Source organism: Convolutriloba macropyga, chromosome 8 (genome assembly GCF_964194025.1).
Source record: "Convolutriloba macropyga chromosome 8, txConMacr16.3, whole genome shotgun sequence".
Classification (NCBI taxonomy): domain Eukaryota; kingdom Metazoa; phylum Xenacoelomorpha; order Acoela; family Convolutidae; genus Convolutriloba; species Convolutriloba macropyga.
The window spans coordinates 44,363,401-44,375,473 of NC_134475.1; the positions used below are offsets into that span (position 1 = coordinate 44,363,401).

The 12,073-nt window shown below is 38.4% G+C and overlaps 1 protein-coding gene across 1 annotated transcript in view; it reads right to left on the reverse strand.

Moving 5' to 3' along the window:
- Positions 1 to 576: 576 nt before the first annotated feature.
- LOC142344140 (uncharacterized) overlaps positions 577 to 12,073 on the reverse strand; it is a 29,626-nt gene continuing 18,129 nt past the window's right edge. Inside the window, exons 4-6 of the mRNA XM_075395664.1 lie at positions 2,935 to 3,047; positions 2,416 to 2,500; positions 577 to 1,027 (exon numbers count right to left, since the gene is read on the reverse strand). Coding sequence (XP_075251779.1) covers positions 752 to 1,027; positions 2,416 to 2,500; positions 2,935 to 3,047 — 474 coding nt within the window. The 3' untranslated portion in view covers positions 577 to 751. The remainder of the gene's footprint in view (positions 1,028 to 2,415; positions 2,501 to 2,934; positions 3,048 to 12,073) is intronic.

The following is a 12,073-nucleotide window of genomic DNA, read 5'->3' on the forward strand; positions in this document are numbered from 1 at the left end:
TCTGATCAGACCATACTCCCAACTTTGTCCTATGATTAGGCCGTTCCTGAATACATGTTATAATCCGTTGTTATTTGTTGAAACTAATCAATTCGAACCTACATGCTACTCAACTTAAAATTGGGAAAATTAATTTATCTTGTTATGGTTAAGACAAAATTAGTTGATATAAATATAAACAGAAAGTCATTTTGAAGTGCCTGCAACTTTTCTTTTGAGTCATCAAAAACAGTGATAAAAATTGCACTGAAATAAATATCGTCAGTTAATGCTCTGTGGTCAGATTCTGGGGCAATTTATGCCCAAACTTTGGTCTCTGATCTGACCGCAGTGCGACCATTGTCCAGACTTTCGTGCGACTCCAGCGTTTCTCAGACCATGCATTTTGGGTCGCACCACGCCACCAGTGTGCGACCAAAATGGTCTGATCAGAGCGGTCTAGGGTCGCGCACCTAAACCTGGGTAGTGTATAACCACCCCGACCTCCTAGAGTATAAAATTTATTGGACTTAAAAGCATATGCTAATTTTACATAGTAGTTTGGGGTCTTTCCTATTATAGCCCCCCCCACAAAATCATACCCCCTTATGGCGTGGTTACTTATGGTGTGGGGCTATACGTTATCTGATCACTAAGCTGGGGGAGTTAAATGGGAAATACCCCTAACTGGATATATAATAACGCGTGGGGTGCTAGAAGGCGGTGGGAACAGAACACCGGTTGCATTTGGTTTACACTTTGTTTCTTCACTTCATTTGCGTTTAGACTTAGACTCCCTCACAGGAGGGACCTCTGCAGCAGATCGGATCATCCGTCTCCACTGGCTACTAATCGGAGTCATCCAGACATCCTTTGGAATTTGGGAAAAGTAGGAATAGATGAAAGCTTTCGAGAATTGTCCCCCTTTTGAGGTGTGCATTCTGTCCCTTCGAATCGATTCGAGGTTCTGTCTGTTTCGCTGCATTGCCAAGAGCTCGGATGGAGTTTTTTGTTGCGAGAGTCGACCGCACGCGCTTGATAGATTGTCCTAAAAGGAAGTATACGAACGATATTGATGCTCTGAAACTTAGGCCAACTCAACGAAGTAAATATCAACAAGTTATGTAGTACATCGGGTTCAGATTACTCATCATTTCCTCTCATTGTATTCTCGACATCCACATGCATTTTGTTACTTATAAGATGGCTACCAATCTATAGAAAATTTAATATTTGCAAAGCGATTATTTGACCCAAAAGAGCTTTGAAAAGAACTTTGCTAGGTTTTATCAATCGCCTGGACTTTTTCTCGACATAAATTTTGTCACTCTGGACGTTTGCTCGACCCAAAAATTTACGCTGGAATTTTGTTCGGCCCAGGTTTTGTCTCACTGGACATTGGCTGGACCCAAAAAGTTAGGCTGGAGTTTTGCTCGACCAAACTTGGGCTCTGGGATTTTCCTCGACCAAAATTTTTGAGGAAAACCTTGGGTCGAGTACAAGTCAGACCATAAATCAAGAGAATGTCTTTTCACGGGTCTTTTTTGACCAGGTCAAAACCATGGGTCTGCATTTTTGCCTCCAAAATTTTATGTGCATTTTTATTCCTCACTATTGCTTATAGTGTAGTCAGCATGTATAATCTTTCACTTCGCAATTCTGAAGAACCACCAATCTGTCGAAAATATGCTTTTGAAAAATATGATAACTAATAACTTTGGGTGGGAAACAACTGAATAACACCACATTTTCATCATGGCCAATGCGAAGAAGGTCATTATAATTAAACTACCTAGTTTCATTTAATCAAGTATTTTGGTAATATAGTACATCTGCGATAACTGCTTTATCTTATTCATTAGATTCTCTTTAGACCTTTGGCAGTTTTCCAACTATGTTTTAAGTGGGACTGCAGTGTCGCAATGCTGTTTGGCTTTACTCCGTTGCTGCTTCATTACGTGCAGCAACAAACAAAAAAAGATAATTTTTCCGAAACTTGCAGACTTATATGAAAGACCTTTGCTGGACTCATGAAAAGACCATGCTAGACCCAAAATCACTACTAAATGGCTTTTGCTCGACTCATGAAAAGACTCTGCTCGACCATAAATTCCCACGAAAAGACTTTTGCTGGGCCCATGAAAAGAGTTTTGCTGGACTTTAATTAAGAAACTCAACTGTGTATTTTTGGTCAATACTGACCCCTCCCCCCATTAGACTATTTGTGTCTTTTCATACGTCTAGGTCTGGACTAGGGCATTTTTCATAATTTAACACAGCGAACACCTCTTTTTTCAATGTATGAAAAAGACAACGTTTAAGGAATAAAGAAATTTCCGTGAAATAAAATCCACCTGTAAAGTTCTGTAAATCCTTCCTGTTTTATTCAAAACTAGATTCTCATTCCGGTAAAAGTTAACATTGATTTAATTTAACCAATTCGTCCTCAGCTGATTGAAGTTGTTCACGCAGTTTCTGAAGCTCCAGCTCATACCAGCTGTTTATTCTGTCCATCTCATTACTAAAATAAACAATTTGTTGTTCAGGTCAGCCGCTCAATTGTTTTAAAAATCATAATTAACCCTGCAATCGATGGATGCTGGGTGTTGAAAGATAAAAATTTCTGCTTTAAGTTGCGAGTCTTTTTGTTACAAGACTGGCCTGTGGTTCTCAGGGTTTTATGAATCGAAAAGAGTGGTCGAGACAATGTGTCTAACTCCTAGGGGTGTACACCCCGCCCCTTCCTGGAAAATGAATTTGGTGTCTCGCATGTAATAGATATTCATTATGGTGTAAGGAAAATGGCGAAACTCTAAACGTCAAGAAAAAATCTGCAAAATAAATCAAAACATTATCCATCAGAAATAAATTTCTGTACCTCAGGTTAAAAAAAAACAATTGCAGGCATGATTCTGAAAAGTCTTTGTTTTTTAAAACGAAAAATGAGCGTCTTACATGAATCCAGTTTGTTTGGTGTCTAGCTGTTTGAGAGCTTCCTCCAGGTCGCTTTTCCTGATTTCCAGTGATGTCTTTCTCTCCACTAATGGTGTCATCTTCTCAGACCGAGTCTAAACAACACTAGTTTCACCCCAGTAACAACCGCTACCATAGAAGGCACCACCAAAACACCTCCCGGTCGCAAGATTTTCCCCAAAAATAACGGGGAAAGGAGGGAAAAGAATGTTAAAATGGAAAAATTACACCCTTATTTCTCCGCTTAATTAAGTGTGTAAGAGTGTAAATATAAGAGTGTAATTTTGAAATATAAAAGCCGAAAATGGCAGTGAGGATTGATCCCCAATCTTACCTCTGTCGGACTTTAAAACTACACTTTTACACTCTTTTCCCGATAAGGGGGGTAATTCCTCAAAAGTCCTCCCATTGCAGCCCAACTCTTACATCATTTTACCCCCTCTGAACAAATTACCCCCACACTCTTACATCAATTTATCCCCCATAGACAAATTATCCCCCCCCTCTTACAACAAAATGGGAGGATTTTAGGGAGGACATTTGACCCGGGCAGCTAATTACGGTTAACCTCGGGCCGGGCTGCGAGATATTTTATACAACAGGGTCTTACAAGAATCGTATAGATTATCCAAATTTGGTCATCTAATTACTTACTTGTTAATCAGAACGATCAGCTCGCGAGCCTTATCAAGACTGAAAAACTATGCGAGAACATACCGACAAGTGATTGAGTTTTTTGTTTTCAATGCAACAACCGTCAATTTAAAGACCATTGCAATGCTAACAAAGTATTTTATAGAAATATTCTAAGCATCTACGTAACAAGGTTTGTTACCCAACGATAAGCTCTTATCTAACAGAACAGTCAAATCAGTACATATTTATACTTTTTTGCAGAGGAGCGGCTTTTGTTTCGGTGGAACCTCTGAGCCTTGGATATGGGTAGTGAGTGACCAGAACAAAGAGAAAAACACAACAAAATGTGGTTATTGCGAATATCAAACAGGCACGAATGTGCCTATTGGCCACATAGAACAGACCACAATAAGGGCATTGGCGACACCGAACAGACCAAAAATAGGTATTGATCAGACAGGGAGTGCGCTCGAATTTTATCCAAATTATCGAGTTTGGTTGCACAGGACCACTGTCTGCGACCAGAATCGGTCTGGCCATTACCCTACATGTCTTGAGCCGTACACCTCATCCTCGGCTATTCTCTTTCAAAATCTGGGAAAACATATCTTTCGAATTCTTGACGACGCTAAATGTGCTATTTGACATTTAGCCGACAACAAAAAATCGAGAATATAAGCCAAGAAATTACAAAAAATTGCGTTTAATCTGGATCTGGGACTGGCTAATTTTAGACAATGCTTTGCGGCGCACTTCTTCTTTGAACAAGCTTAACGAAAGTCTGACCGTGACTGCAAAATTGAAGATAAATTGATTTTTCTTACTATTTTTAATACCTTGTACAGACCAATCTTTTTTGCGATTTCATGGCCAAGCATTTTCCTTACCCTTGTTGAAATTTTACCCAAAGAAAACATAAGAAATGATAGTTTTTGATCGGAATTTTTAGGGAAAAAGGGTCAAAACCCTTATGTTTTTTGTTCGTCCTGAACGGTTTTGATCGTTTTTTCGACATAGGAAGTGCTTGTTTTTAAGCAGTATATTAAGGAGAGGATCGTTTTTAAATAGTAGGAAATAAACTGTAAGTAAACTGTAATAAACTGAAAGTATACTGATCTTGCTCAAGTTTGCAAGCCCAAGTGTAAACATGGCAGTTATTGAAATTTGGTGGAAGTTGATGAAAAATTGAGAAAGTGAAGTCCTTTAAATAAAACAAATGGGCTACTGTAAAATTCTTAACGCCTTAACGTTCTATTTTCGATGATATCAAGTTCTACTGTAAAGATTTATTCCCAAAATCTAATGGCCTTCGTCTAATAATTTGGCGACTGCTCAGAAAATAAACTACTGAGCTTCGAATGATCTCAAGTTTTTCTGAAAATGTTCTTTTTTTTTAGCAAGTAAAGACCATTTTAAAGCAAAATTTTTTGCAACGTCTCATCTTTCCTTTCTGCAACGTTTCATCTTTCTTTGTCCATATAATAAACATCAGTGTGTAAAATGACATCAAAAATCAAAATAATAAATTTTTTGGTAAAATGAAAAACATGCAGCTGAAGTGTTAATCAGTTCGAACATCTTAGATGCTCAAATACCCATGGTAAGCAAAACTCATCAATCTTCATCAAATAATTATCAGTTTTTTTTAGTTTTCCTTATTTTATAAAAAAATTACTCGCACTGCTTTCAAAAATTGAATTCTCTGGTATTGGTATAACAATTTATGGGGAAAACATCTGCTTGTTTCTCAAATGCAGTATTTATATCAAAAAATTTTTTTCGTATCAACAATGAATTTTAAAGCCATTCTTTTTGCTGATGCATTGTACATTTTATTTAATTATAAAAGTAGTTGAACTTTTCATCATTGGTCTTCGGCCAAGGCAATGAAAAAAAAATACCAGTTAAAATTGAAGTACATAAGATAAACTTTCGGTAACTGTTAGAGATGTCTCCGACCAACTGAGGTGAATAATATGTCACAATGCTCTTCAATTGAGAGCAACGACCTAATTTAAAATTGCTTAAAACATCACTAGGTTTTATGGATTGAGTTATTGTTGTTTGCTTGAAGTCAGGGATAAATTATTCTCTGCTTGAATCGGAAGTATTCAAAATACAGTTTTATTTTCTCACCCAATCAGAATCATCTGAGTTTATGCAGCTAAGTATGCCATGATAGTAGTATAAAAAGCTGACAGGGGTCTCAACGGGGGGGGACACTATGTATTAAGATTGGAATGCATAAAGTGTCCACCGTAGGGGGGACACTTTTGGGACATTTTTTGCAACGCAAATTTTTTTGTAAGTTTACAACGCCCCCTGGCATCCCGCCTAATTTTTGATTTGATTCAAATCTTTGGTGCTTTATTCGGCTATTTCATTCTTCGGTGCTATAAACTAGTTCAAACTCTTTGCAACTTTTGCTAACTTTCCCGCCATATTACTCAGTCGTGCTAGACAAAGTGACGCCATTACTCTCTGCTTTCTCAGTGCTAAACAAAAGAACTATGGCAATTACCACGCTATACTGGCTGAGCTATAAAGGCATACGTATATTAAAGCTTCCCCTAGCCTAACTTTTACTTAATATTACATTAGAATTTCTGGATTTATCTCAATTTTTCTGGAAACCCCCCTACTTCAAAAAACTTAATTTTCGGCAGATGAAAGAGGAGGTAAGGGGGATCAAAGCTGTGATAATTTTACGATGTTTTGGTTAAAAAAACTGAAGTCCTGCTGTTGCAAATAAGAAATCCCTGGTTGAATATTTCAAGATAGCTATCATTTGTAAATTTGACTATTTCCGACCCAGCTTGTCAGTTATTTTGCTTCCTATATACTCAGCTTGCCAGTTATTGCTTCCTATATATTCAGCTCTTTTTACAATCAGCCTGCTTGAACATTCAAATAAAAAGTTGGCAATTTTTTTAATTTTGTGTTTTGCTCAACAGTGAAAGTCTCTCTTGTAATTTTTTTCTTGTGAACAGATAAAGAATTGTTTCGGGAGACTTTTACTATCTGAAACTAAAAATTCAACATAAACCTATAAACCAAATATTTCAACAAATATCAGCTAATATTTTTAGAAACAAATTATAGTATAAATATTTTTTCATCAAAGCAGGACTCATGAAAAATAATTGCCAAATTTTTTCTGAAAAATTCTCAACTGTGTTGTTCAATCAACTGATGTTTTGATATTCTACTACATCCAGCAGAACTCTCAACTGCGGGTCGATCAACTGATGTTTTGATATTCTACTACATCCAGCAGAATACAAGAGGAGATCAACGTTCTTATTACGTAAGTCTGAGTTTTAGTTCTGAATATTTTTAATTTCCCCATTGGGACGGGGTACAAACGATAAAGCTTCTGATTTATTTGGATTTTTCTTTATAGCCCCCCCAGCTTAGTGGTCAGATAACAATTTTTTGCAAAGCCCCCCATCATTGTAAATATTTTTTTTTTGGGGGGGGCTATAATTTTTGATTGTATTTGTTGTGCAGAATTTTAAAATTTGTCAAAGTGATTTTAGAATTGCTGTCTAAAAAATAAGTTGAGCTCAACGATCAATTCTTTTTGTTATGATACTAATGCTGTTTCAGTCAGAGTGAATGAACGATAAACAGGAACTAATGGTAGAATCAAGTAGCAAACCAAGTAAGTTATAACGATTTTTTGCTTAATATATATGAAAACTACGTTTTTTTTGCAATATCAGAAATTCTCAATAGGTCAACAGCAAGTTTCTTGTTAATTTTGGAAAAAAGACGTTCTTCCAAAAACTCCTAATCATTAAAAAAATTCCTAATACAGATTAAATACTGAAACGGAGAACACCGATGATTGAAATTGGACGACTTATGAAGTTCCTAAAATCATTTGAGGAACGTGATAAAAATTTTTAGGTTCAATCAGAAACTTGAGAAAAGTGGTTTTCTGTCTCAACAGAAGTGTAATCGACCTCCATATTTGCCACTGTGGAAAGTGCAGGAATCCGAGGATTTTTGATATTCAAGATCGAGTTATTCAAGAGGGTGCAAACGGACAACTTCATATCACTCTACGCAACCATTGAGTAAGAAAAACTTGTTATTGCCTGGGTTAAGGGTGGGAACTATATGCTCTATCCGGTTTTTTTTCTGTTTATATCATTCCTTTATTTATATGAACTGGATAAAGAGTAGCAACTTTGGCTTTTTGAAGAATCTGGCTGTGATACTTGAATATATTGCAAGCTTTTAAAAAACTGTCTCTCTCAATGTGTGTCAGTGTGTTTTGTGCTCAACACTTGCTTTTAGAACGTTTAGCAACAGCGTCAATTACCATAACTCCATTGAGCTATTATATATATATATATATATATATATATATATATATATATATATATATATATATATATGAAGTATAAATTAGACATCACCAGGCCTAAAGTACACCAGGGACTGAAGGGGGAAGAGCCACGTTTGATCAACCTAGGCACTCGGGGTTGTGATGACCGATTTAGTACCTCGGAAACCAACTTGATTCACAAGCACCACCATCACAAAAATTTACGAGTGCCACAGTATATATAAAAAAATTAAAGGTATTAGATGAGCGAGGGGAAAAGGTTTTGTTTAGCTTCACCGGGGGTGAAGTGAACTACCTTTTTCGTAATTCCATAGCCAAGATGAAGAGAAGCAACGAAATCTACTACATCAATGAGGTACGTATTAGTTTATTCATCTTCGCTACTTGAGTCCATTATCACAGCTCGGCGTTTTTTCGCCTCTGAGTTTCCAGCCTTTTTCATGTTTTGCCTTTTCCTTTTGTTTTGTCTGTGATCTGGTAGAGCCATTTGCTGAACTTGTTGTCTCTCTGTATCTGATTCTACCGCTTGACTTAGTATAAAACCATCGCAAGCTGCGTCCGTAGAGGAACCACTGTCCGAAAACTCTGACAGGTTGTCAAAATCTACCAAATATTCATTCAATTCATCCTCGCTATAATTTCGCTGGTGAAAACCTGGGTCGGGAATTGAGTTGAAACTTGTGTTCAGAATGCTATTAGTTTGTGGAATGTTTGCTGACTGTTGTGTTTGGTGCTTGTTTTTCTGCTGCTTTTTGTTTTTTACCGGTTGCGAGCTATCCTGGACCTGCTGCGAGCTATCCTGGGCCTGCTGCGAGCTATCCTGGGCCTGCTGCGAGCTATCCTGGGCCTGCTGCGAGCTATCCTGGGCCTGCAGCGAGCTATCCTGGGCCTGCTGCGAGCTATCCTGGGCCTGCTGCGAGCTATCCTGGGCCTGCTGCGAGCTATCCTGGGCCTGCAGCGAGCTATCCTGGGCCTGCTGCGAGCTATCCTGGGCCTGCAGCGAGCTATCCTGGGCCTGCTGCACGCTTTCTTGCTCGCTTTCGCTAAAATCATCTGGGCCCCAATCAGGTTCATTCACAATTGCCCGGAAAAACATGTCTTCTCTTATTGCACTGTGACCATAGGGCAGCGTTGAAACTTGGTCACTCAAGATGAAACGTTTGTCATCGTAGCCTGACAGCGACTTCTTGTTGACAACAATCGTGTGAAGCCTGTGGTTGCTGGATGCTATTCGGGTGTTGAACAAACGCACCACCTCACCCCCCAAGAGAGTTCTTTTGTACAACTCATGTGTCATATTGCGGCGTGCATCTTTTGTGACTCCTTTTGCTGACTGCTTAGCGGGACCTGAAAAAAACTTGTTTTGTTTCCAATTCATTCTGTGGTCTTCCTGCCTGCAGTAAAAAATTTAGTTGTATGTTAACGTCTAGCATATGCTTGCTTTTGTTGAATGTCTTTGTATGTATGGTGCAGTAGTGGTAGTGAAAAAGAATTATACTTAACTTCGGCGAGCTTGATAGAATACAGCTTAGGCTTCAGTCCACAGAACTCTGCAATTGGCTTGCTTCCCATCTCATCTTTGAATTTCAACGTGACACGGGCATTCTCCCTGCTGTACAATGGGTGTTGAGATGGGAAGTTTGAAAAATCAAACTGTTCAGCGACCGATTTTTTCCGCTGTAGTTCCGCAAAAAAGTCTCTCGAGCGCACTTCATACACAAAAGAGTCTGTGTCTGAATAAAGCAAATTACAATCAAAGTTTTTCTTCATGACTTTGTAGTGGAACTCGAACATGAACTTCTTCGCCAAATCCAATATACAGGCACCTACTATTGTTGGCTTGTCCCAAAGTAATTCCGATTGCTGAAGACATACAGTAACAAGATCTTCACTAATGATCTGCGACGACTGATACTCAGGTTTTTCTGTCCACTTCAAAGTTTCTTCTTCAGTGCGGATCAACTTGATATTCAAACGGTTGCGTTTACCCTCACAGGTTTTTCCAAACGATGAGTTGACCATCAATTTGAAAAAAATCCTCTTCAAATATATTCTTTGCCTGCTTCCGTTTTTCCGTATTCAGTTTCACGTAGGGGGCCAACCCTTTTTCTTGTCTGAATGATAGCACTCGATGAAGCTTAGTTACTACCAATCCCAATTCAACATAGAGTTTCAGCGTTTGATAGTGCAGTGTATAGTTCTGTTTATCAAAAAGCGTCTGAATGAGCTTTTTAACCTGAGGCGGTTTTTTGATTTGCATCTCTTCTAATAAATTGCTTTGATATTCACTCAGCCAGCATTCATTTATTGCTTCTTTTGTGGGTGCCAATGGAAAATCTGAGTGAAGGTCATGCAAGCTATCTGGATAACTGAAATCTACGTCAACAATATATCCTATTTCATCATCGTCCGGTGTTTTCAAGATTCGATTCAATATTTCCTGTGCATTTGCGTCCGTACATTCGCTCTTGTCAAATAATTCAAACTCACGAAGAGGAAGCGGGAACTTTTCCATGATTGAACCGTAGAGGTTATTTGCATCAATCATTACAATGAACGAAGAAATATTCTTCGGCTTGTAGTCCGGCAGAAACTTATTGTTTGCCCTAAAAAGTCGCATGCTGTATACTGAGCTCACACCTCCTCTTATCAAGCTCCCCACCATATAGAGATGTTCTCTCTCTGTAAGAAGATGGAGTTCGTGGTTGCAGATTTTCAGCATGGCATCACCTGACAAGTTAGATGCCGTGTAGTATTGACAACAATCCAGTCCATATGTCTCATAGCATACCTTCCGGAAGCATAGAACTACAGCAGCGAGAAGAAAAACATCTGTTTTCAAGTACAAGTTGTAGTACTCCCCAATGTTCTGACACTTGGATAAATTGAATACTTCAACTGCCCTTGCGTATTCATCTTCAGTTACTGTGACTTCATACTGCTGCAAGCAAGCTATTTGACCACAAATTGCGTGGAGGAAGCTGAGGCTCCTGAAGTTTTTCGAAATTGTCTATATAGCAATAAGGGAACGAACCCTTTTGTTTCAACAGTTTGACTGATGACTCGGGCCAATTTTCGAAATGTTGTTCAAGCATGTTGAATTGGTCTGCTGGCAGGTTCTGCACCAACCTGTCAAGTGAAGTGTTCATGAATTTAATAGAGTCCAGAAGTCTGATGTATTCATATTGACTGGTCCACACACCTTTTTTGTTTTGAGTTGTTTTGATGTGAACTCCTATTTGCAACGAGATGAATTTTTCGCTTGTGCTGGGTACAATCGAAATTGTGTTCCTCTCATTTATGTTCTGTAGTGCCAGTACTACATGGTGAAGATCATAATTTGCTAAGTTGTGGGCGAAGAGGGGAGTGTAGTTGAGAGTTCTGCGTTTCAAGTTACACTGTGCGTGAGCCCATCCTAAAAATTTTCCAGTGAAATGACAATGGTCTATTACGGTTGGATCTTGAGCGCTTTTGTTCAACTCGGTGTCACATATCCAACACAAGGTAGCGTCTTGCTTGGGTGTTGTTACTTCACCGGAAAAGTTTTTGTGTTGTTGCTTCATATCATAAATATCCTTAGCAATTCTTTCAAGTGTCTTGACAAAATCTTTCATCACATTCGGTCCGCTTTTTATATCAAAGAAGAAAGGTTTTTTTTTTGATCCAGGGCAACAAAAAGAAGAGCATAGCTACATGGTTTGTGCTCTTCCAGCGCTTTTGTTACTGAGTTTTCCTGACTACTGCCAGCAACGGGTTCAATAATTGACTCGAGATAAAAAAAAACCAACAATTGTGGCAAACCACCGGGGCTTGAACATTTTTGAATTCAAAGTTTCGCTGCTCAGTTTTTGGCATTCTTATTTTTGCCTGAGTGTTCTGATGACAAATTTGTTCATGCTTTTCATGTCTACCTAGTGAAGTACTGAGGTGGAAACAATTGCGACATAAATGATTGTCTGCGCGTTGAATTATCTGCTTGTACTTGTGAATTAGTCCTTTGATGTTGGTGATAAGGACATAGTGATGCATTGTTCCATCACTTAGCAAGAGCAGATCGAGGTCGAAGCTGAAATTTTGATTTTTTGAAATGCGAAACGGTATCAACTTGTTGTTCGAGTGTCTGAAAAC